Genomic DNA, 21,120 nt, shown 5'->3' on the forward strand with positions numbered 1-21,120 from the left:
TTTAATTGATTTGACTCGTGTGATCCGAAAAGAAATTCGGTTTGATTTCCAGTTTAAGCGTCTTTAGCCTGTGATCTCATGCTGGCATCACTTAAAATATGAGACCAACATTATCGCCGTTTCTTAGCTAAAGTTTTTAGTATAATTAAGATTAAAAATAAATCAAAATTAGTTATTATCAGAAAAACATTATTTAATTAAGGACAAGAACAAACGTTTCTTGAGACACGTGTCTCTCATTGAGGGAGTTTCCCCTTCTTCTCTCCACATCTCTCTCTGTGGTGACTCCTCTGTTTCTCACTTCAGGTTCGTGATTATTTACTTTCCATCTTTTTGCTTCAATCTGATATAACGGAATGTGGACAAAAAGGATCTCAGTTACATGTTCGTGTCTGAATTTGATGAACTTTGATTTGTGTTGACAAGAGTTAAAAGGTCAAAGCTTTGGTTTTTAGATTGAAGATAATATAAAAACTGAATCTTTTTGATGAAATTGTTGATATATACATACAGAGGAAAATGGTAAAATACAAAGCTTTGGTTGAGGACTGTTGCTGTGATTACGAAACAGTGGACAAATCTTCTCCAGTTCCAGTGTTAGCTGATGATCCAAGCGGTGATGATCTTGTTTTGTCTCCAAGGAAGAATCTTTGTAATGTTTTAGTTGTTTATAAGACCACATATCATATCAACTGCGACGCCGATGTTAGTCATGAATCTGATGTGTTATTCCATGTTGTTAAATGTAGGCTTGAGGTTCAGGTTCAGATTAAGAAAGATGCGTCGATGGTCGGATCTTATCTCAAAGGAAGACTCAATCAGCTGAAAGAGAAACACGAAAGTAAAACTCTCTCACACGTCTCTTCATATAGTTTGGTCTTGAACTTTGTGTTTATGCATATGCGTATGTAATGTAGTCATTGGGGATGTACGGGGAAGAGGACTGATGCTTGGAGTTGAGCTGGTGAGTGGTCGCAAACTTAAAACTCCTGCAACTGCCGAGACTCTTCGCATCATGGATGATATGAAAGGTTTGTTGGTTTTGTGTTTTTTGTGGGAAAATTGAGAGTGATCCAGTTTGATTTAAGATCTCGGAATTTGTGTGTGCAATTGTGTAAAGGATCATAGCTCAGAAGAAGAAAGGAAGATGAGTGGAAGTGGAGATAAAGTTAGTGTAACTACAAAGTCCTAGTAATAATGTGCATATTTCCTAATGTCTCTTAACAATGTATCTTACTCTAAAAATAGTAATAAAAAAAGCTAAGAACTCAAAATTTTGTCCCAGCAATAATGATGCTCTGATACCAAAAACATTCAAGAGACATCTCATCCGAAAATGCCACGCGTCAATGAAGCTGTGGCTGAGATTGACTACACAGTCCACGTCAGCTTACTAGAAACAGGATCATGCTTGTCTTCACACTTTTGCCACTTCTTCTTTAATCTTTCCTGAACGTTTGATGATACGGAGAAGACACTTCTTGGTGTAGTGTAGAGAGAAAGAGAGAGCCATGGAAGCTTTGAAAGTCGCTAGCTTTACTCCTATGTCAGTTTTATCCGAAAAGAGATCAGAACCAGGGAGACCCTTCTCACTCCCTAGCATATTTCCACCAAAGAAGACCCCAACCCAATCTCCATGGAAAGCTTCTTCAAGAGCTTCAATGGCGGGTTGGCTCTACTAACTTCTGTTCTAAGCAGTGCAATAGCTCCTGCAAAGTCTCTGACGTACGAGGAAACCTTGCAACTATCTATTGACCACTTCTTCATCTTTTGATTTAGACGGTTTGATCTATGGGATATCAAGTTTCTTCACGGACAACCCTCCGGTTATTTCTGCATTTTCTGTTCCCTTTGTTCTGTCTCAGGTTCTGAACAAAAATAATAAGTGTTTAATATGCTAGAATTTTAAACAAAAAGTTTACTATTTGGATATTAGGTTTGTGTTTCCATATTTCATCTGTAAAAAAAAAATTGTTTTTCAATATAAATATAGATTTTATGGAGAGGTGTTCTATGTAAGAGACACATTGTGATATTTAGTTTGTTGAAAGTTAGCATATTAATAAATGTTTAATATGTTACGAGATAACATAAAAAAAAAATCTAGAATTAAAAAAAACGTTTACTATTTGGATATTAGGTTTGTTTTCATATTCCATATGTAAAAGAAAATTGCTTTTCACTATAAATATAGATTTCATGGAGAATGGAGAGTTGTTCCATAATATCTATGAGACACATTGAGATATTTAGTTTTGAAAAGTTTCTAAAGCAAGTAAAAAAATTATTCTTATAAATCTTTATGTTTCTAGAGATTTGAATTGGTAACATAGCTTTCGATTGAATACTTGATCTAAGCCTAAGTTGAAGCTTCGATCTGGTGACTGTAAGGAGATCACAAACGCAAGATGGCGAACGTGACTAGAGCTGCACCAGGCACAAAGGACTTCGGGTCCGTATCCATCCAATGTCTGATGTTGTCATCATCAACTATACGGTTTTGTCGATGAGGATGAAGGTTTTGTTGCGGTTTCATGAAGTATGAGACACAACCGAACCTGGTTCGTATGATCAAAAGAAGAACAATGTTGTGAGTGCTCTTTTGTTTCAATCTGTTCCCAACACTTTGATTCTCCAGGTGGGAGAACAAACCACATCAAAAGAAATCTGGAACCTATCAAGTCATGACACCTTGGAGCTGATTATCTAAGGCATGTGAGACTTCATACGTTGATGACAGAGTTTTATAGGTTGAGGATGGATGATAATGATATGGTCGATGACTTTGCGGTAAATATATCGGGCCTACCCTCCAAAGCAGCCTCGTTAGGAGAAAACATAGAAGAGTCCAAGATGGTGAAGAAATTCTTGAAGGGACTTCTGAGACAAAATTACATCCAGATCATAGAGTCCCTTTAGCAAGTCCTAGACCTAAATTCTACGGGCTTTAAGGATATAGTTGGAAGGCTAAAGGCGTGTGAGAAGCGTGTAGGGGAAAAACTCAGAAAGAATACCAAGGGCCAGTATAGTCAGAGGAACTATGAGAGTTTTTGTGGTAGATGTAGAGGACGGAATGAAATAGGTAGAGGACGAGGTCGGTTAAACAACCAAAACCATGTCACACACCATAGATAAAAACTCTAAGAAGGATCGTTCGAAAGTGATATGTTGGAGATGTGAAAATCCATGCCACTATCAACTGTCTGTCCCGGGAAACCAATAAAGAATCAAGAAACCAACATAAACGAGACACTAGAGACGGGCACCCTTTACGTACACGAGGTACTGTTCTTGAATAAAGACAAACTGATTCCGAAGAATCTTGATATCGACAAAGGCAATGCAAGTGTTTGGTAATTGGATAATGGAGCGAGTAATCACGTGACATGAAACAAGGAATTCTTTTCGAGTTTGGATCAAAACATCAAAGGTAAGGTGAAGTTTGGTGATGGATCGTGTGTTGACATTTTAGGAAAATTTGTGGTTACCTTTGTGTGCAAGGCTGGTGCGAAGAAGGCACTCAAAGACATATATTATATGTCTGATGTGAACCATAACATATTGAGTCTTGGATAAGCAACAGAAAACAGATGTGAGGCTAACATGAAAGTCGTATATTTAACACTCACAAATTCATGTGGAAGATTGCTTGTATGTGTTACTAGATCCCTAAACCGTCTCTACAAAACTCTGATGGAGATTAGCTATCCGGAGTGTTTACATGTCAGAAATGAAGATGCTACATGGATGTGACATGCTTAACTAGGACATGTAAGCTATAAAGTGATGAAAACATAGTAAAGAATGAGATGGTCGTAGGAATGCTGAGTGTAACACACAAAGAAAGCGTGTGTGACGTGTTAGGGTATTTTTGTGTAGGATCTTTGTGAGTACTACGAAACAATAGAAGAGCTGGAAAACGAGCAAGAATAGAGAGCAAAGAGATGTTTTATTGATTGAATGTGCAGGAACTACAACGTTTGATGTATAAACCCTAGTTCTAGCTGCCTAGCTCTAATCTCTTAGTCTATGAATGTCGATTCTTTTGCTCTTGGGTATGGGCTCCCTTATATAACTGTGGAGATGTCGGTTAGGTAGGTTAAACTCTTCCATATTTTGAAATATGGAAGGATCCCTTATGTAGAAAATTTCAATTTTACCCGGAGATGGAAGCAACGGTAGGAACCGGGTCTTTCTCTTAGTAGGAACCTGGAGGCCAGTATCCTGCTCGAGGCCTGGGGGATTCTTATACCAGATTATTTTTTCCCAACAGCTTGCCCCTTATTTCTTGATTTCGTCATCGAATTCGGGAGATAACCTATGCACTTGAGTCAATCGGAGTTGCTCTGTTTCGGTAGGCCTCCATTAGGCATGATATTGCTTCAGTTATTCCGTTTCCCACGTTCTTCTTAGGCCTGAATCGTGTTTGAACCAGGAGGAAAGCCGGCATCCCCATGAATAAACCGGAGTCCATAGTTGATATCCGTAGGTGCTATACCTGTTTGGAGATGATCTTGCAGGGCTCGAAGCCCTGGCTCCTCATGTTTGTTGATGATAGGACTAGTATGCAGGGTTCATGACCTGGAATGGCCCTCGTAGGTTGACACAGGACTACTCGAAGGGATGTTCTTCGCTTTAGTGAGCATAAGATAGTCACTATGTTCAGCGGCCAGGCCCTTGGTCTTGATGTTGGAGGGATGTGCTCCGTCGGAGCTTTACCTCTATGGAGTCGGGGGTTTGGTCGATCAACTCAGCTTTAATGTCTCTGATTTTCCTTCTTTATTTGCGAACCGGCCGAATCTATTTCTTCATTCAATTTTTCTAAAAAAAGGGGGTTTTGATTTGAATTTTGAAATCTCCCCTTTCTTATTTTATTTTTGTAAGGGGATCAAGATTATCAGCTTTCTCGAGAAGATATCAACGACTCTTACTCTAAATGCCACCCTTTCTTTTTTCACTCCATAATCGCGCAGCTCGGTCTTGGCTTCTTCACCTTTAGGTACCATTTCTCACTCTCTCTCTAGGATTAGGTAGATCGTGATTTTCCAGTCGTTTAGGTGCGTAGGTCGATTCTATCCTCTCTCATCCTCTAGTTTATTGGCCAGGAGACGATTCACATATGTCAAAGCGCTCTGGTTCTTCCATTCCTCTAACGGCCGAGAAGGTCAAATCAAAGAAGAGACTAGATTCTCCCATCTCCAAATCCGATAGTTCATCAGATCCGCACGACGAAACTGAGCATAACCTCTTGGCTCCAGCTCCATTGTCTTACGCCCCTCTGATTCCACCTCTGGTGGGTCCCGCGTTGTTAGTGGGGGATGACGATTTTGCAGAATGGCGGAAGAAATATCTACTCCCTCCTTATGTTGTTCTCCGTGCATCTAGCTCTTCTGAGCAGGCTTATAACTGCATGCCGGAAGAGATTGCCGTTTCCGAAGCCTTCTTTGATTCGGGATTCAGAGGAGAAGTGCCATCGATTATCGCATGGTTATGTGATTACTTCCGGATCTCACCTTCTCAACTCAATCCTCTCGCTTGGAGGATTCTCATTGCTATTCAGAACTTGGAGGACATAAAGTGCATCCCCTTGGGTGTTAACAAGGTGTTCTACGCTTATCATTTAGCCCCCATCAACAGTGGCGAGGGTCATTTTCATCTCGGCCCTTGCAGCCGTTTGCCGATCCTAGAGGAACTTTTGAAGAATGACCGTAACGCTCATGTCTTCAGGAAGAAATGGCAGGAGAGATATGCTTTTATGATCCTTCCAGGATCCTTTTATCGATGAAATTTCGTAGATAGGTTTATGATACGATAGGTGGCTTATCTCGATCTGCTGATTGACATATCTGAATTTTTGTGTGCAGCTGGAACTCATCATGCTCTTTCGGAGGGAGAAAGTAACGTTCTTCGCGCGCGAACGCTTCCCCTCGAACACCGTCAGGTGGTGTACTTGCTTAGCTCAACGGTGTTGCATGAAAATTTTGACTCGAATATTTAACGACTCCCGCTTTGATGTTTATTTTCAGACAGTGGCGAAGCCACCTTATGTGGTGTGGTGGCACATGCACCCATAGATATCTTAAGACTCAAATTTTTATAGGTAAAAGCATGTAGATTTTGGTGGATTAGATGGTAAAAGTCAGTTTTGTGCACCCATAATAACCCAGGTTCGAAGCTCATTTGTACATTTTTAGCTTTTATTATCAATAGTGCACCCAAGAAATAAATACTCTAGATTTGCCCCTGTTTTCAGAGAACATGTCAGGAGACGCTGCGCAATATCCGATGGTCGCTTTCAAGGAGGCGACAAAGGCGGTGTCAGCAAAAAAGGATTCGTCAGCAAGGATACCTCGGATGATGATATGACGATCACCGAGAGCAGGCGCAAGACAGTGGTGAAAGTAGAACCAACTTCTTCATCTCAGGGGAAGAAGTCAAAGGATGGTGTACTTACGAGGTCAGCTCATCAATAAGCCGAAATTGGGCACTCGTCTGGTGGGCTATCCACTGTTCTCTCCAACTTGAACTTGAAAGTATTTCTTCAGGATCAGACTCATCTTTCGGAGGGAGAACCTTCGGAGGTGATTCAAGTTTTCCATGGCGAACTCCTTCGGGTAAGCAAAATGTTTAATTGGTCGTTATTTTTAGTCTTTTGATATACTCTCGTCTGATGATAATTTTGCATTGGCATAGAATTTGTCTCAACTTCACCATTTAGGAGAGGGATTGTCGGAAGAGGGTGTGTCCTCTAATCGGGAAGAACTGGAAAAGCTAATTTGCCAGCTGTTTGAAAAGAAAGGCAAATGTACGGCCAGGGAAATGGAGATTTGCGATCTTCAGGCGAAGGTCAAGGCCCAAGAGTCCATGGTGGAGGCGTCTTCGGCTGAGGCGCTTACCCTAGGCAAGGAAAAACAAGAACTAGAGAAAATCATGAGCGACCTTAGAAAGTCAGCGGAGACTTTTAAGTACGAGATGGTGATGGCCGTGAATGGGGCGAGGATTACCGCTCGCTGGGAGCTAACGAGAGAGTGGCTCAGGCGTTAAACCGGCAAGTGGAATTTGGCCAAGGAGATGGATCAGTACAAGACCGTAGTTTTGGCAGAGGCTAACATCAAGGGCGTCGTTCCTCCTACATTTGAGGATGAGCCGACTATCCCTTCTGCTTCGGATATGGAGGTGGATTTTTCTGTTAAGCCGGACAGATTCTCTACATGCTTAGACCATTTTCAATATATTTCCCTTTTTTTACTTCTAAAATAAAGAAATTCTATAATAGAGATGAATTTTGCTTCAATGTATTTTTCTAAAATAGAAATTTTCAAATACAGAAAAATGCTATTTATTCCTATATAAATAGAGAAGAGAAATAGCAATCTCTATTTTAGAGGCAAAAAGTAGAGATGTTTGTAGTGATTTTATCTCTAAATACTAAATAGAGGGGGATTAGAGATGCTCTTAGTGAAAAGTTATGATATATACTTAGCATAAACCCATCTGGAATCAATGTTTTCTTTATAAATATGCGTAGACCTTAGTTATTCGGCCTCTAATAGGTGTTGAGCTTCACTGATTAACAAATTGATGTCAAGCTAGTTGAGATTGACGTAGAGCATATTATCTAGATTTTTATATAACTGAAAGTCAGCCTCAAATACATTATTTGAGTGATTACTTCGATAGTTCGCTTAGATAATCAATCAACCCAATTAACTTATCTTAAGTTTAATTAGACTAGTTATTTGTCAACATTGTTACTTGATGTGATTTTTTCATCATTCGCTTAGGATAAGTAGAAAGCTATTTCTCTACAAAAAAAAAAAAATCAGAGTAGATAGCCTTCCAGTAAAACATTTTTAGAAGAGAAATACAATTGGATATTATTAAAAACTATCATAAAAATAACAAAAATAATGTTTATTAAAAAATTAAAAACATATAGTTTTAGGGTTAGTTGGTCAAGAATAGTTATTTTTTTTGGGTTTAAGGTTTGAGATTTAGGATTTAGGATCTAGAATTTTAAATTTAAGATATAAAATTTAAAATAAATAATTTAAAAATAATTATTATATTAAATTTCTTATTCATTAAGGTTACCTTAGTTTTTTATTCTTTAATGAATGCTATTTAATTTTTGGTACTTCATTTGTTCTTAAAAGTAAAATTTTTTTGAGTATTTACGCTTATTAAAAATATAATATGTATTTTCTATACACTTTCCAATAATTATTCACTAATGAAATTTATTCAATTCAAATATTCTTAATTAATATTTTTCAAAAGTATACAAAAGTACTTTAAATATATAAAAAAAAATTATCTTTGTGAAATAAGAAAAAAAATAGAAAATTTGACCGGAGATAATACTATTTGTGATAAGAAAATTTTTGCTTTTAAAAGAATTTACTTTCTTATAAGTATTATTTATTATTTGAAATTATTTGATTATTCTCCCTTCCCGGTCATGTATCTTCTCGAATGAGATAGGGACATCATCGTTGATTTCGACTTGACAAGCTCTTCGGAGCTCCGGCTGCAGAAATACAAGTAAAGACCATCTTTGGTTTTCTTTACTTTGAACATGCTTCTCCTGTTATCACATTTTTCTTTTAGTGATGCGCATCGCTCCGGTTGTAAGCACACCTTTTTAATAATGTAATCAGTGCACAAAAAGGAGATAAGGAATGTCATCGGTACAAAACATGAAAGTGTTTTGGAATTTGGATAGTTGATCCTCAATCATCCAAAAATGGTCCCCAATAGGCTTGAAGCCGAAAAAAAGCGGGCCTTACAACAGCAAACCACGTTTTATTACAACTGCTTTATTGGTTCAGAATTTTCAAAACTATTTACCTCAATAAAATAAATAAAACCTAACCACTTTTTCTTATAAAAATGACTTGTAGAGGCTATATATATAACTCTAGCATACATAATTCTTTACGAGTATACAAAGGGAATAAAATGGAATATCCCCATATTTAACTTCTCCCTACCAAACTTTCAACATAGCTTTTTCCAGTGCTAACAAAATATACTTCACAAGTTTAGTATTTAAATGTAGGAGGATGAAAATAAAAGCAGCTTTTGTGTTAATTATACAGTAGATCTGCAACTGGATTACAAGTTTTATTAAATAGAATGATACAAAATAGTTTATTCTATCAATTTTACAAAAACATTTATTTATTTTTTTATGATCCTGATATCTGGATGCCTCCGAAAAAGATCCGACTACCGCGTAATGACCGTCCACCGAAATCTGGGCATAGCCCGCCGGAGAACCCGCCGAAAGCATCCAGAGAAGCTGGTGATCACCCCATGTTAATCTACCAGTAGCTATACGCAGTTTGGACATGGGCGTCTCCGTATATAAGTCTTTTTTCAAAAAATAATAATATATGTAATCGTATAGTCGCGTTGTGCTTCAAATTAAGTATAAATTAAAAGAGTTTTCTGTTGTTGGTTTGGAGTAAGGTCAATCAATATATTTTTAGGTCTTCTGGATTTTTCACTTTAAAAGTTTTCACCATTTGTTCATATTTTTCAGTTGAAAAATAACATTAAATATTATTTAAAATTCTTAATATATATAGTCATTTTATGAATATCTGCATCCATGTGAACGACGAGAGACGATTATTTTTTGGCATTCTGTGCTAGACTATCCGCCTTTGTATTCTCCGTCCGGGGTACATGAATGATTTCTGAGCTCAGAAAACTTGTCTTCAACATCTTTATGTCTTTCAAATAACTCTCAAACGCTGCCCATTCTTCTGGTTCCGAAACCATCTTCACAAATTGAGAACAATCTGTAGTAAAAGTAACCTGAAATTGACATAAATTTCTCATACACTCCATCGCCCATATCAAAGCTTCCACCTCCGAATGTAGAGGTGAGAGACTTGCCCGAATATTTATTGCTCCCATCAAACCTTTGAAACCCTCGAGAGTACTAAATCAACCTTGTCCTGAAAAAACCTTCTTATCTTTCCAGGAACCATCTATAAAGCACCAGCGTCCTACTCTCCTCTGGCGATGCGTAACCTCAGCCTGGTGTAAAACCTGCTGAATGTTCATCACCTGGGCTTCAGCCCAAAGTGTTGATTCAGTTTCCGCAAGATTAAGTGTATCTCGTGGGTCGATATCCAAATTACTAAAAACCTTGTTATTCCTTCCTTTCCAAATGTACCATAATATCCACGCAAAGTGATGATCTTCTAATTTCGGGCGTACTCTCCAGAAAAGATGGTCCATATTTGTGAAGAGAGAACTAGTAGGGAAGAAATCTGGATTTGACGGTATCTTTGACAAAGCCCAAACTTGACGCGCAGAAGAACTCTCAAAAAATACATGTTTTATTGTTTCCTCTTCAGCTCCACATCTAGCACAACATATATCTCCTCGTATTCTTCTTCCTTGCAAATTTTTCTTAACAGCTATGCATCCAGATACCATTTGCCATAAGAAATGCTTTATCTTCGATGAACATCTCACTTTCCAGCAGAACGCTTTTAGAAAGTCTACTGTGGGACCATAGAACTCTGGTGGGTTTTCCTTATCCGGATAGACCCGTTCTAACTGATATCTTGATTTAACCGAGTATTTCCATTCTTTGTGAAATGCCATCCATCCATATCAACCATCTGGTTTCTACTCAGAAGTATACTCTCAATATTTTTAGTATCATGGGGGTCCACCAACGTCTGAATTGCATGTGAATTCCAAGTTCGTGAAACAGGATCAATGATGAAATCCACTGTGAGGTCCGGATAAGTGTCATGTTGATTTTTGTTTGCTGGTCTCGGACGAGTGGTTGGGAGCCATGGATCACTCCATACAGAAATAGAGGACCATATTCCCACCTGTTTGATTTGTCCATACAGAAATACGTGAATTAATAATTAAAACACATAAAATTGTGCTCTGGTCTCTTTATTTGATAAGCATAACGGATATGGACTATTGGTTTTTGGTCCATTTGAATGTCCGAGAGATGGTTTATCCGTGGGCTGCACCTTCCATCCGGGGGTTAGGTCTGTGTTTTTAATAGATCCGAATAACTTTTTTTTCAAAAAAATCTGATAAGCATAACTGATGAAAATAAAAGTTTAATTCTCGTATCTAATCTATTAAAATAGAGTCCTATTTTTTATCTACTGTTGGAAAGTTGTCACTTAAATTTGAAATGGTCTAACAAGATAATGTTATATATCTAAAATATTATAAATACATTTATTATAATTCAGTTACTAAAGATTTGATCATATGGGTTATATCAATATCATCGGATAATACAGTAATCAATTTAACAATAGTTAGATTCTCTCTCAGATAAATACTATTTTTTATTTAATATATTTGTTCATAGGGTATAATGGTTTTAGAATATACTCTAAGTAAAATTATATTCACATAATCTTGATTTACCTAACAATCTAACAATTCTTTTTTTTTTGTCAAAAACTAACTATTCTTTTTTGTCACAATCTAACTATTCAGCTCAACAATTTAGGTGAAAATTCTACTAAATCACCTTAGTTATTATAACAAGTAGTAATAGTAATTACAGAATTATTAAGATCTCAACGTGCTATGAAATCTCTACTGTATATATATATAGTATTCACAAACTCATAATTTTCACTCATACCAAACACAACACAAGAAGTTTCTACCAAAACAAAATTGTACTCTATGTCCAAATAACTATTAAATAGATAATAAACTCTAAATTTATAAAATTATTGAAATTATAATTTATTATTATTTTAAAACAAAAGAACAAATCCCGCGTTTAGGGCGGGCGGGTTACAATCTAGTAATGTTTTAAAATACAAAACGATTGCAGTTAGTTTTAAAAACATTTACTACAAAATGGAGGAAGATGGGCGAGGCTGGCATGGGGATGCTTTTGCTATTTGGTGTGACTCAAAATGAGTATATTTGAGTTTTTATAATCGGTGTTCTACACTTTCTATTTAAAAACAACAATGCCACAGCTATTGTACAAATGTTTTTTTTTATCTGAATATAATTTAACATTCATTCAGAAAAAAAAATAGAGGAGTTTAAAATAGTTGATAGTGATCTTAACTAACTAACTAACTAACAGTAGGAATCAGTTTATTTATTCAGCTGATGTTCCGAAGTATCACAACGGAGTTTATAGAGTCACGGGTACATGTGATTTTACTGGTTGCAAGATACTACCAAGTACTAACAATGATGATTTAATCAATGAAACAAAGGCAAACTAAGATTCCTTAACATGGAAACCGACCAATCCCCCCCTAACTCGGGTGCTATAAATAGAAAGGAGTGTTGGTGTTCTTCCTCTGAACAACAAAAACAACCATTCTCTCTCCAAACCCCATCTCTCTCATATTTATTATACTTCTCACATCCCTAAATGGATAAGCATCTCAGGACGAAGCAGACCAAGACTAGTCCCATTGTTGCTTCTTCTGCATCTCAAGGTAATAAGCTCGAAACATCGTTTTAACTTTTCCACGTTAAAAAGAATTTTTTTATATTGTGAGAAATTGGTTATAAAGCTTGTAGAAGATCAACGACGAAGATCATAGAAAGAGATCAAATTTGTTATGGACAAAGACTTTCTCATTAGTTAAATCTGTACACAATGATTTGGTATATATACTACCAAACTAACGCTAAACTAAGCCTTACTCTCTATCAAGTTAGTTTGTAGAAATGTACTGCTAACTTGCACCGTAGAACTGATATTCATTTAATACTGGTGACGTGGAACAGAAGTGAGTAGTATTGAGTGGGAAGCTCTGAATATGAATCAAGAAGAAGAAGATTTGGTCTGTCGAATGCATAAGCTTGTCGGTGACAGGTTTGATCCTTTAAAACTGTTAATTACTTATTACCTGCTGCGATATCGACATTATTTCGTAGAAGAAGAAACAGTTTTAGTTTATTTAACACTAATTAAATCTTTATTTGTGTTTATTTTTCCTATATTTGGTGAAAGGTGGGAATTGATAGCTGGGAGGATCCCAGGAAGAACTGCACAAGAAATTGAGAGGTTTTGGGTCATGAAGAATAACTGAATTATCTATGAAGTTTCACTGATTAATTTTAATAATTATACCAACTTTGTAATAAGAAAAGGTTCTTAATCTAAATTATGAATCTCAAACGGAATTTTATCATGGATTAAGAAAATTTGGGCCTCTATAAGAGATGAAAGAAACAAAACTTCTTCTAACAAATAAGGCCGAGTGTTGTGCGTAGGACAAGATGGAACATTTGCTATTTTTTTTTAATTTTTCCGAAGATAAAATTTGATGATACAAAATTTACAAATACGGATAGGTGAAAAGAGGTGTGCTGGTAATAGAAAGTAATTGCATTACCATTCTAGAAGGAAAGTTGTAGAAATATGTATCTCCAACACTGCTTGACACGGTGGATTTGGAAAGTGGCAAACAACCTACTCCCAAACAAAAGTGGACGTCGTTTTACAAGTCATAAACGACATGCTGTCTTCAGGACCCACTTGTTTTATTTAATGCTATTTCACCTACTCCACAGTCCATAGACACGCACTTATTCCTCTTCCTACATTACATAGTTTTCCTGTAATATCCTGCGGCAACTCTAGAAGAGTTCTAACAAGAGTTTCAAGATTATAAAAGTAAAAATAATAGAAAAAGAAGAGAGAGAAGCCAAGAGAATTCTCAAATGAGAAATTTTAAAAACCGTAGAGAGATATCAATTCTTTAGAGAAAAACAAAAAAAAAGTTATATTAAAATACTAATATTTTTTTGTTTAAAAACCTTAGAGAGATTTTTATTGATTTTTCGTTTTTGATCAAAAGAGAGATTGTGTTTCAAAAAAAAAAAAAAAAATCAAAAGAGAGATTATTATTGATAAGTGAAGAAATTAAAACAAGTGTTTGTAACTGAAACAAACAATTTCTTCTAAGCGGATCTTGATTGCACCATGCATCTACAACTTTAGTCGCCAATAAATCAAAAACCAAAATCATGTACAAATAAAAGTTGATCACATAAAAGCAGCAAAAAAAAAGTAACATTCATACACAAAACACATTTTGCACATATCACACCGTTTGATTATACAAATCATCATCATATATTAGACGCATACATATATATTCAGTGGTTGCCATTTTGCTTTAGCTCTCTTTGGTGGGCTTTCCACTTAAATGTCACAAGATTAAGTGCCTTTGTAGAAGTCCCAGTATCATTCAGCACCCTACTAGCTCCTTCCTTCATTTCCTTCATCTTGTTCCTCACACCTTTGCCTTCTTCACCTTCCATTAATCCCTTAACCACTCTAGCCACCTCTTCTCTTCTCACCATCCCATCCTCCCCTGCATGCGCCCTAAGTGCAACATGGATATCTTCTGCCAACAAAACCGCATTCATCCTCTGTTCGGCGTATAATGGCCATGCTATGAGTGGAACACCACTTACTATACTTTCTAGAGTTGAGTTCCATCCACAATGGGTTAAAAACCCTCCGGTAGATGGATGTGCTAGAATTTGGGCTTGTGGAGCCCATGAAGGGATCACAAAACCTCTACCTTTAGTCCGTTCTAAAAATCCTGGTGGTAAAAATGTTAACGGATCGTTTTGGCTATGCGGATTGAAAAACGAAGCATCAGCTATTTGACTTGGACTCCGTATGACCCAAAGAAACCGTTGCTCGCTGTCTGCAAGACCATGAGCAAGCTCATCGAACTGCTCGCATGTGAGTGCACCACCACTACCAAACGACACATACAAAACCGAACCGAGCGGTTGGTTATCTAACCACTTTAAACATTCGGACTCTTCTTCGATCCCGTTACTACTCTCTTGCTTACCAACGTTAACCAATGGTCCAATTGGATAAACCGGTGGTTTATCAAGACCCGGTTCTTGCAAGGCCTTTATAGCATTTGGCTCCAGCTCGAGAAAAGTATTCACAAGAATTCCTTCGGCTTCTTTGTACCTCTTGGTGTTATGGAGAAGCCATTTGTACGCGTCATCATTCCGGTCTTGAGCCGGATCAAGAACATCTTTCCCGGAGACCGGTACACATCCGGGGAGATTAACCAGTTCGGTTAATTCGCTGAAAGGACACGACATCGTTTCATTAAGTTTAGGGAAATGAAGAAAAAACGACAAGACGTTTGCCGTTGTCGGGAAGAAAATATACGGCAACACGTTGAACTCGGCGGCGACGTCGAAAGCGTCCGTGCCGAAAAGGTCGACAAATAGCGCTGTCGGCAAACGACCTTCCGCCGCGAACGAGTCAAAGACTCGCCGGAGCTCCGGGTTCGAACGAGTCACGGTGAGGGAGATCCGAGTTTCGATGCGAGTTGTCGGAGGGAGGTCGGTGAGGTCGGCGGGAGCGAGGAAGACGGAGGATATAGAAGGAGGAAGAGAGTCAAGGACAGTTCTCTGAGCTTTTGTCGGTGGACCATCGCCGACGACGACAAAGGTTATGGTTACGCCGTGGCGGTGAACGAGTCGTTTAGCAAACTGCACGAGTGGGATGAGGTGACCCATTCCAGGACTCGGAATGATCGCAACGTGAGGCACTTTTGATTCCTCCATTGATTCAAGAATATATTTTTATTTTCTTTGCTTCTTTACTTTTGCAGTAGTTTGTAATTGTTTTAAACTTTTCTCTCTATCTGTAATTGATTAGGTATTGAGTAATGGCTTTATATAGAGAGTTCGTGTGTGTATCATCAACCGGAGAAAAATAGATTATCTTCTATTTATTTCTTTTCTAGCGTTTGTATAATGTTCGTAGTTGCGGCCATGTCTACTATGATTAGAAGGAAAAAAAAAGTGAATTCAAAAATTGTGAATTTTCATGTATGTAGGGTTTTTGAATATATATATATATATATAGTAGATTTATAAGTTAGTTTATAAATGACATGTCTTGAAAAAAAGCTACTAGTGTCTATTTTATATTTATACTTTTTTTGTTTGTTTAGATTTCAATTTCTAACTTTATTTGTACTGATTTACTCTAGATTAAATTTCTGTTTTGTTGTAAAAAAAATCCGATTTAATATATTAGTTTCCACGAAAATATAGAGAATACATTTTTAGTTATGGAAATTCTCATAATCATTGCAAGTATCAAACAGTTCAAAGATCAGTGATATTATATCAAAAACATTATATGTTCTTTGACCAAAAAAAAACATTATATGTTCAATTATGGGAGGAGGCTTGGAAATTTGTCGAAAATCAGTGAGGACAAGCCCTTTGTGATTGTGGGTCAAAATAAATGTGCGTGTGATATGTCTTGGGAGCTCGTGTGAGATGTGATGACATGCACACGTAATGCTTCTGCAATGATTTTTTTCCTTTTCTATCTTTTTTTTTCCCACGAGTATGATTTATTTTATTTTTCTTTCGCTCCTATTTTTCGCTATTGTTTTGCTTTTAATATCTTCTGCAATTGTGTTCTCCTCTTTGCCAAACATTTATTCTATACTTCTTCAAATATTTTGGGACATCGTGGTTTAAAAGGCATATCATCATTCATCGATAGATTAGACTTTAGCGTGATTTTGAGTGAAAAAGGTGAAAGTAGGAATTATCTAAAAGTCCATAATTGTTCTAATGATTTACTAATTTGAATATATTCCGAAAAAGTCATAATCAATAAAGAAACTACGAAATCATTTATTGTGGACGATGATGATTTATATATTTATATACTCTCTAAATTTTATAACAGATGATGTTGTAGGAAAAAAATGTTTCAAATTACATGATTTCACTTCTTACTGTAGAACTTATTAATTTGGTGTTCTATAACTTTTTAAATTATGCAGTTTTTATTAGTTGAATTGTAATTAGTTAGATAACTAATGATACTTTATATTAAAATTATAAATTAAATCTATATTATTAAAAGAGAAATAAAATTATAAAATATCCCTTATTTTATTAATTTATTTATAATGATATACCACTGAAGTTATTAATTAACATATCTTTTTTTATTCTTTGTTTTTTCTCTTTAATTAATGTATTTCCAAAATCAAATTCTAATAAGCATTATGACAGAAATAATTAATAAACCTAGCTTTTAGTATTCATTGTCTTTTCTTATTTTATTATATATATATGTGTGTTTGGAAATAATGAATTCCATATATACATTTCGTAATTAAATACATACATTATATGATAATTATTTTACTAATTCCATATATATACATAATAAATAGTATATAAACAATTTTTATACACTATCTTAAAATTTTGATCCATAAAAAATAGTATATACAACAATTTTATTATATATTATCATAAAATTTTGATCCATAAAAAAATAAAAATACATTTTTGCGGATATACGGGTCATATTCTAAAAATATAAATGATACAACTGATGATTAACAGGATAAAATAAATCAATATAAACTATAAGATTATTGTGTTTAAAATGTAATTTTAAATAATTATTTAAATGGGTAAATTTTAAAATATATATTATCCGTTATACAAATAGTAAAAAAATAAAAATAAAATTTGTGCGGGTGTGCGGACCATGCTCTAGTGTTTCTTTAATATGTGTGCTCACCGAGTTACAATGAGTAAGCATCATTGCTATTTGCCAAGCTAAAATTAAAAGCATTCGGAAAAAAGTGAAAAATGGTTGAAAACTTTGAATTAAACAATTTATTCCTCTAAATTTCTTAAAATAAATGTTGATTATCTCTTCAGGTTGTTACCTATAGTGCTTGGAAAGAGCAAAATTTTGGAAAACATCTGCACATTCTTTTTTTATTTTTGCTCAAATAATCAAAGTTTATATCCGAAGTTTCATCTTTTGATCACCACAAAACAATTTGTTCTCTCTCTTGTCATCTTTATCACGTTTGTCAAAAATTAAAACTGGTATAAATTGCCAAAAAAATGAAGTTTTTTTTGAGATTTATTTACTCTGTTTTTTAACTTTATAAATACTTTATGTTGTTTAATAATATTTATATCTCAATAAAATTTTAATATAAATTGAATTTATTTTGATTGAAAATCCGTTGAAATTATTTTATAGTTAAGAACATGATTCTGATATGTGCGGCTGCACATGATAATTTTCATTTATATCTATTAATTATGTTTACAATTAAATGATTATTGATTTATTGTAAAATTCAAATTTGGTGTAAAACATTGTTGTTTTTACATAGTGGTATTAAATTATTTACATGACTCTTGAACCATAGCTGATACATAAGACCTTTTTTTATTTGTATTTTTGGTATTTTAGTTTGTTTAATATGTTAATTTGTATTCACATTAATTTAGGTAGACTGTACCCACGGAAAATCTGAACCATTTGCTAAAATTGTTAAGATTATTCAAAACTTCGGTTTACTTATACCAAAAAAATTTAGGCAGGTTATCTCAACCCGTTATGGAGGACTTTGAAACAAATATTTATTTAGACAGTTTAGTTTTTTTTGTCAACAAACAGTTTAGTTTAATGGTTAATATTCTTAGAAATAATTGTATACACTTTGCATTAATTTAGGTAGGTTGTACGATATATAAAAAATCGGCATAGATCCTAACTACTTTATAAGAAAATATATCAATATTTTGACTTGAATTTGAGCATATTCTTTTGTAGTGGATCTAATATTTCCAAATTTCAAATTTCTATAGATATTAGTTACCAAATATAACCTATAAACATTTTTTGAATCTTTGGAAATATTTTTAGATTAAAATCTCAATATATCTGAATTTCTGAAATTATAATATAAAACTAGATTTTGACATGCGCTTTCAAAGCGCGGGTTTATTTTTGTTTTTTTTTTCAATTGACAAATATTTAGTAAATGTCACATTTTCATATATTTGTGCTTTATTTTATAAAAGACTTAAATTTTTTATCTTTATTTATCGTATTTCATTTTAAATGACTATTTATGTTAAAAAAATTAAACTTTATTTTTTTAATGAATTAAGTTGGTATAACTCTGATAAATTAATTTTATTATGGGGTTAATATTTTAATAAAAAAAATATATACTTTTAATAAAGATTTATACTTTTCAATAAAAAAATTCAATTATTTTTATGAATGCTTAAATTATATTAAGAAAAGAAAAAAATAATAATTAAGAATAGTTGAAAAAAAATTATTTTAACTTGGACTCAATGGCCCAAAAGAAAAAAAAAAGTGAGAATTGAATCTGATTTTTTAATATGCCCAAATGGCCCAAGAGATATTTGATTTGGACTGGATCCAAAAATAATGACCCAATATAGATTTGTTATTAATATTACTTAATTGTCCTTAATGAAACATGCAATGTTAGTGAAGGAAACATGCCCCTAAGGTAATTATGACAATAGGATCCTGCTTTAATAGTATAGATGTATATATATATATATTAAAAATATATCAGTTTTACCAAATAAAACACTTTATTATAAAAGTAATTACGAAACATAATACTATATGAAAACTGTACAAATTAATATATATATATATACACACACCAACTTCACCAAATGAAATACCATATAAAAACAAACGCTATAAAAAACTATATTATTTCCTATACACTTATTATAAGAATGTATAGTGTTTGAAGTAAAACTATTTCACATGATAATATGTAAATTTTATATATTAAGGATTTATGCATGTAACTTAGATATATTGTGAATGGTAAACTTCAGTTAGGTAATTGTTAACTAAAATCAATATATATGGGTGACCGAATTTTAGTAACTAACTTATAATAAATGTATTTTTTACATCAATAAATGTCTTTATATTGCTCCAAATATCATTATATTGTTTTGTTGGACTATTCAAAATTTAAATGATAACCAACTAGCAATAGATAAAAATCTGACTTTAAATTAATAGAATAGATCATTCAAAAATTATAATTTTATTGAGAATGTAAGAAAATACTAAAAATCACAATTTCTGATAAAACAAATTTAAAGCTTTTTGCCAAACTAAAATTTTATGTTTTCAAACATTATTTTATTTATAAAAGATGTTTCAAAGCTTCTAAATATTTTTGCTTCTGAATATCCGTTGACTGTTTAATGTAGCTTAGGTTTTGAAGGAGTATAGAGGTAGCACTAACTTGGAAAAACAATTTTCTAAAGCTGCCACATCAATACAGCTTTGAAGCTGATATGTTTAATATCAGACGTAAATATAATATCATAATTTTTTTTTTGTCAAAATATAATATCATAATTTATATGTCTATTTCAGCGAGTCATATGATAATTTGGAATCATACAGATGTTTTGTAGCTACCGTGAGAGCCAAATAAATCTTTAATCAATACTACTTGAAACCGATTAAAACGATAATAGTTATAAAATTGTGCATTATTTGTTCAGATATCTGCCAAAAGATTCTAAAGAACCGAATGTTTGTCGTATGCCGTATGTCATTCGTGACGAAGGACTGACGACGAAGGATTCCAACTAGCTACCTGCGAACAGCAAGACAGCGTCGGCTGATGTAGTAAAACGGCACGGTGTTTTTGCACGCCATTACCTTTATAATACAAAATGACCTTCGGAAGGCCCAACAGTGAGGCCTTAAAAACCTTTTGTTTTATTTTTTTAATACTCTATAATATTATTATTTCTTATGTGTATTCTTAGTCAATTAAAAATTAGTTTCGGTTTTAGTAGTAAAATCTTCAGTAATTTACCTTTCAATTTCTGCAAATTATGCAATTATTTGTGTATATAAACCACACATGTTAAGGTTGATTCATATAAGTATATACAAATCTAATATACCCAAGTAACAACTGACTAGATATTATATATACAAAATCACATGTCTAATTCAAAATAATAATGTTATTAATATAAATGGGAAATACCCAAAGATAGTATTAAAAAAGCTTTGGTCACAAATATAGACTCTAAGAATCAAAATGACTAAAATATTTCATTAAAAAGGTAAATATACATTTATACTCCTAGTGTTAACTAATCCAAACTTTAGAGTTTAGAGTTAAGAGGTGGGGATTTGGAATTGAGGTTTAAAATTTTATAAAATAAAAAATAAATATTAAAAAAATTTAAAAATAGTTTCAAAAGTAT

At 34.0% G+C, this 21,120-nt stretch overlaps 2 protein-coding genes across 2 annotated transcripts; one reads left to right on the forward strand and one right to left on the reverse strand.

Annotated features, from left to right (window-relative positions):
* Positions 1-207: 207 nt before the first annotated feature.
* Positions 208-13,711, forward strand: LOC103853331 (MYB-like transcription factor ETC3). Its single transcript, XM_009130256.3, has 3 exons — positions 208-12,476; positions 12,772-12,859; positions 12,998-13,711. Exons 1-3 carry the CDS (start codon positions 12,410-12,412, stop codon positions 13,074-13,076), a joined length of 234 nt encoding a protein of 77 aa, XP_009128504.1. The 5' UTR covers positions 208-12,409; the 3' UTR covers positions 13,077-13,711.
* A 308-nt stretch (positions 13,712-14,019) lies between these two features.
* Positions 14,020-15,755, reverse strand: LOC103853332 (UDP-glycosyltransferase 72B1). The gene has a single exon (XM_009130258.3). It carries the CDS (start codon positions 15,595-15,597, stop codon positions 14,149-14,151), a length of 1,449 nt encoding a protein of 482 aa, XP_009128506.1. The 5' UTR covers positions 15,598-15,755; the 3' UTR covers positions 14,020-14,148.
* Positions 15,756-21,120: the final 5,365 nt, after the last annotated feature.

The sequence above is a fragment of the Brassica rapa genome, chromosome A02 (genome assembly GCF_000309985.2).
Source record: "Brassica rapa cultivar Chiifu-401-42 chromosome A02, CAAS_Brap_v3.01, whole genome shotgun sequence".
In the NCBI taxonomy this organism is placed as follows: domain Eukaryota; kingdom Viridiplantae; phylum Streptophyta; class Magnoliopsida; order Brassicales; family Brassicaceae; genus Brassica; species Brassica rapa.

What these genes read in the sequence shown, in the direction of transcription:
- LOC103853331 (XM_009130256.3), top strand. Translation starts at nt 12,410, where the DNA reads ATGGATAAGCATCTCAGGACGAAGCAGACCAAGACTAGTCCCATTGTT. An exon ending in TGCTTCTTCTGCATCTCAAG is followed by an intron (nt 12,477 to 12,771) that starts GTAATAAGCTCG and finishes GACGTGGAACAG; the next exon opens with AAGTGAGTAGTATTGAGTGG. An exon ending in CATAAGCTTGTCGGTGACAG is followed by an intron (nt 12,860 to 12,997) that starts GTTTGATCCTTT and finishes ATTTGGTGAAAG; the next exon opens with GTGGGAATTGATAGCTGGGA.
- LOC103853332 (XM_009130258.3), bottom strand. Translation starts at nt 15,597, where the DNA reads ATGGAGGAATCAAAAGTGCCTCACGTTGCGATCATTCCGAGTCCTGGA.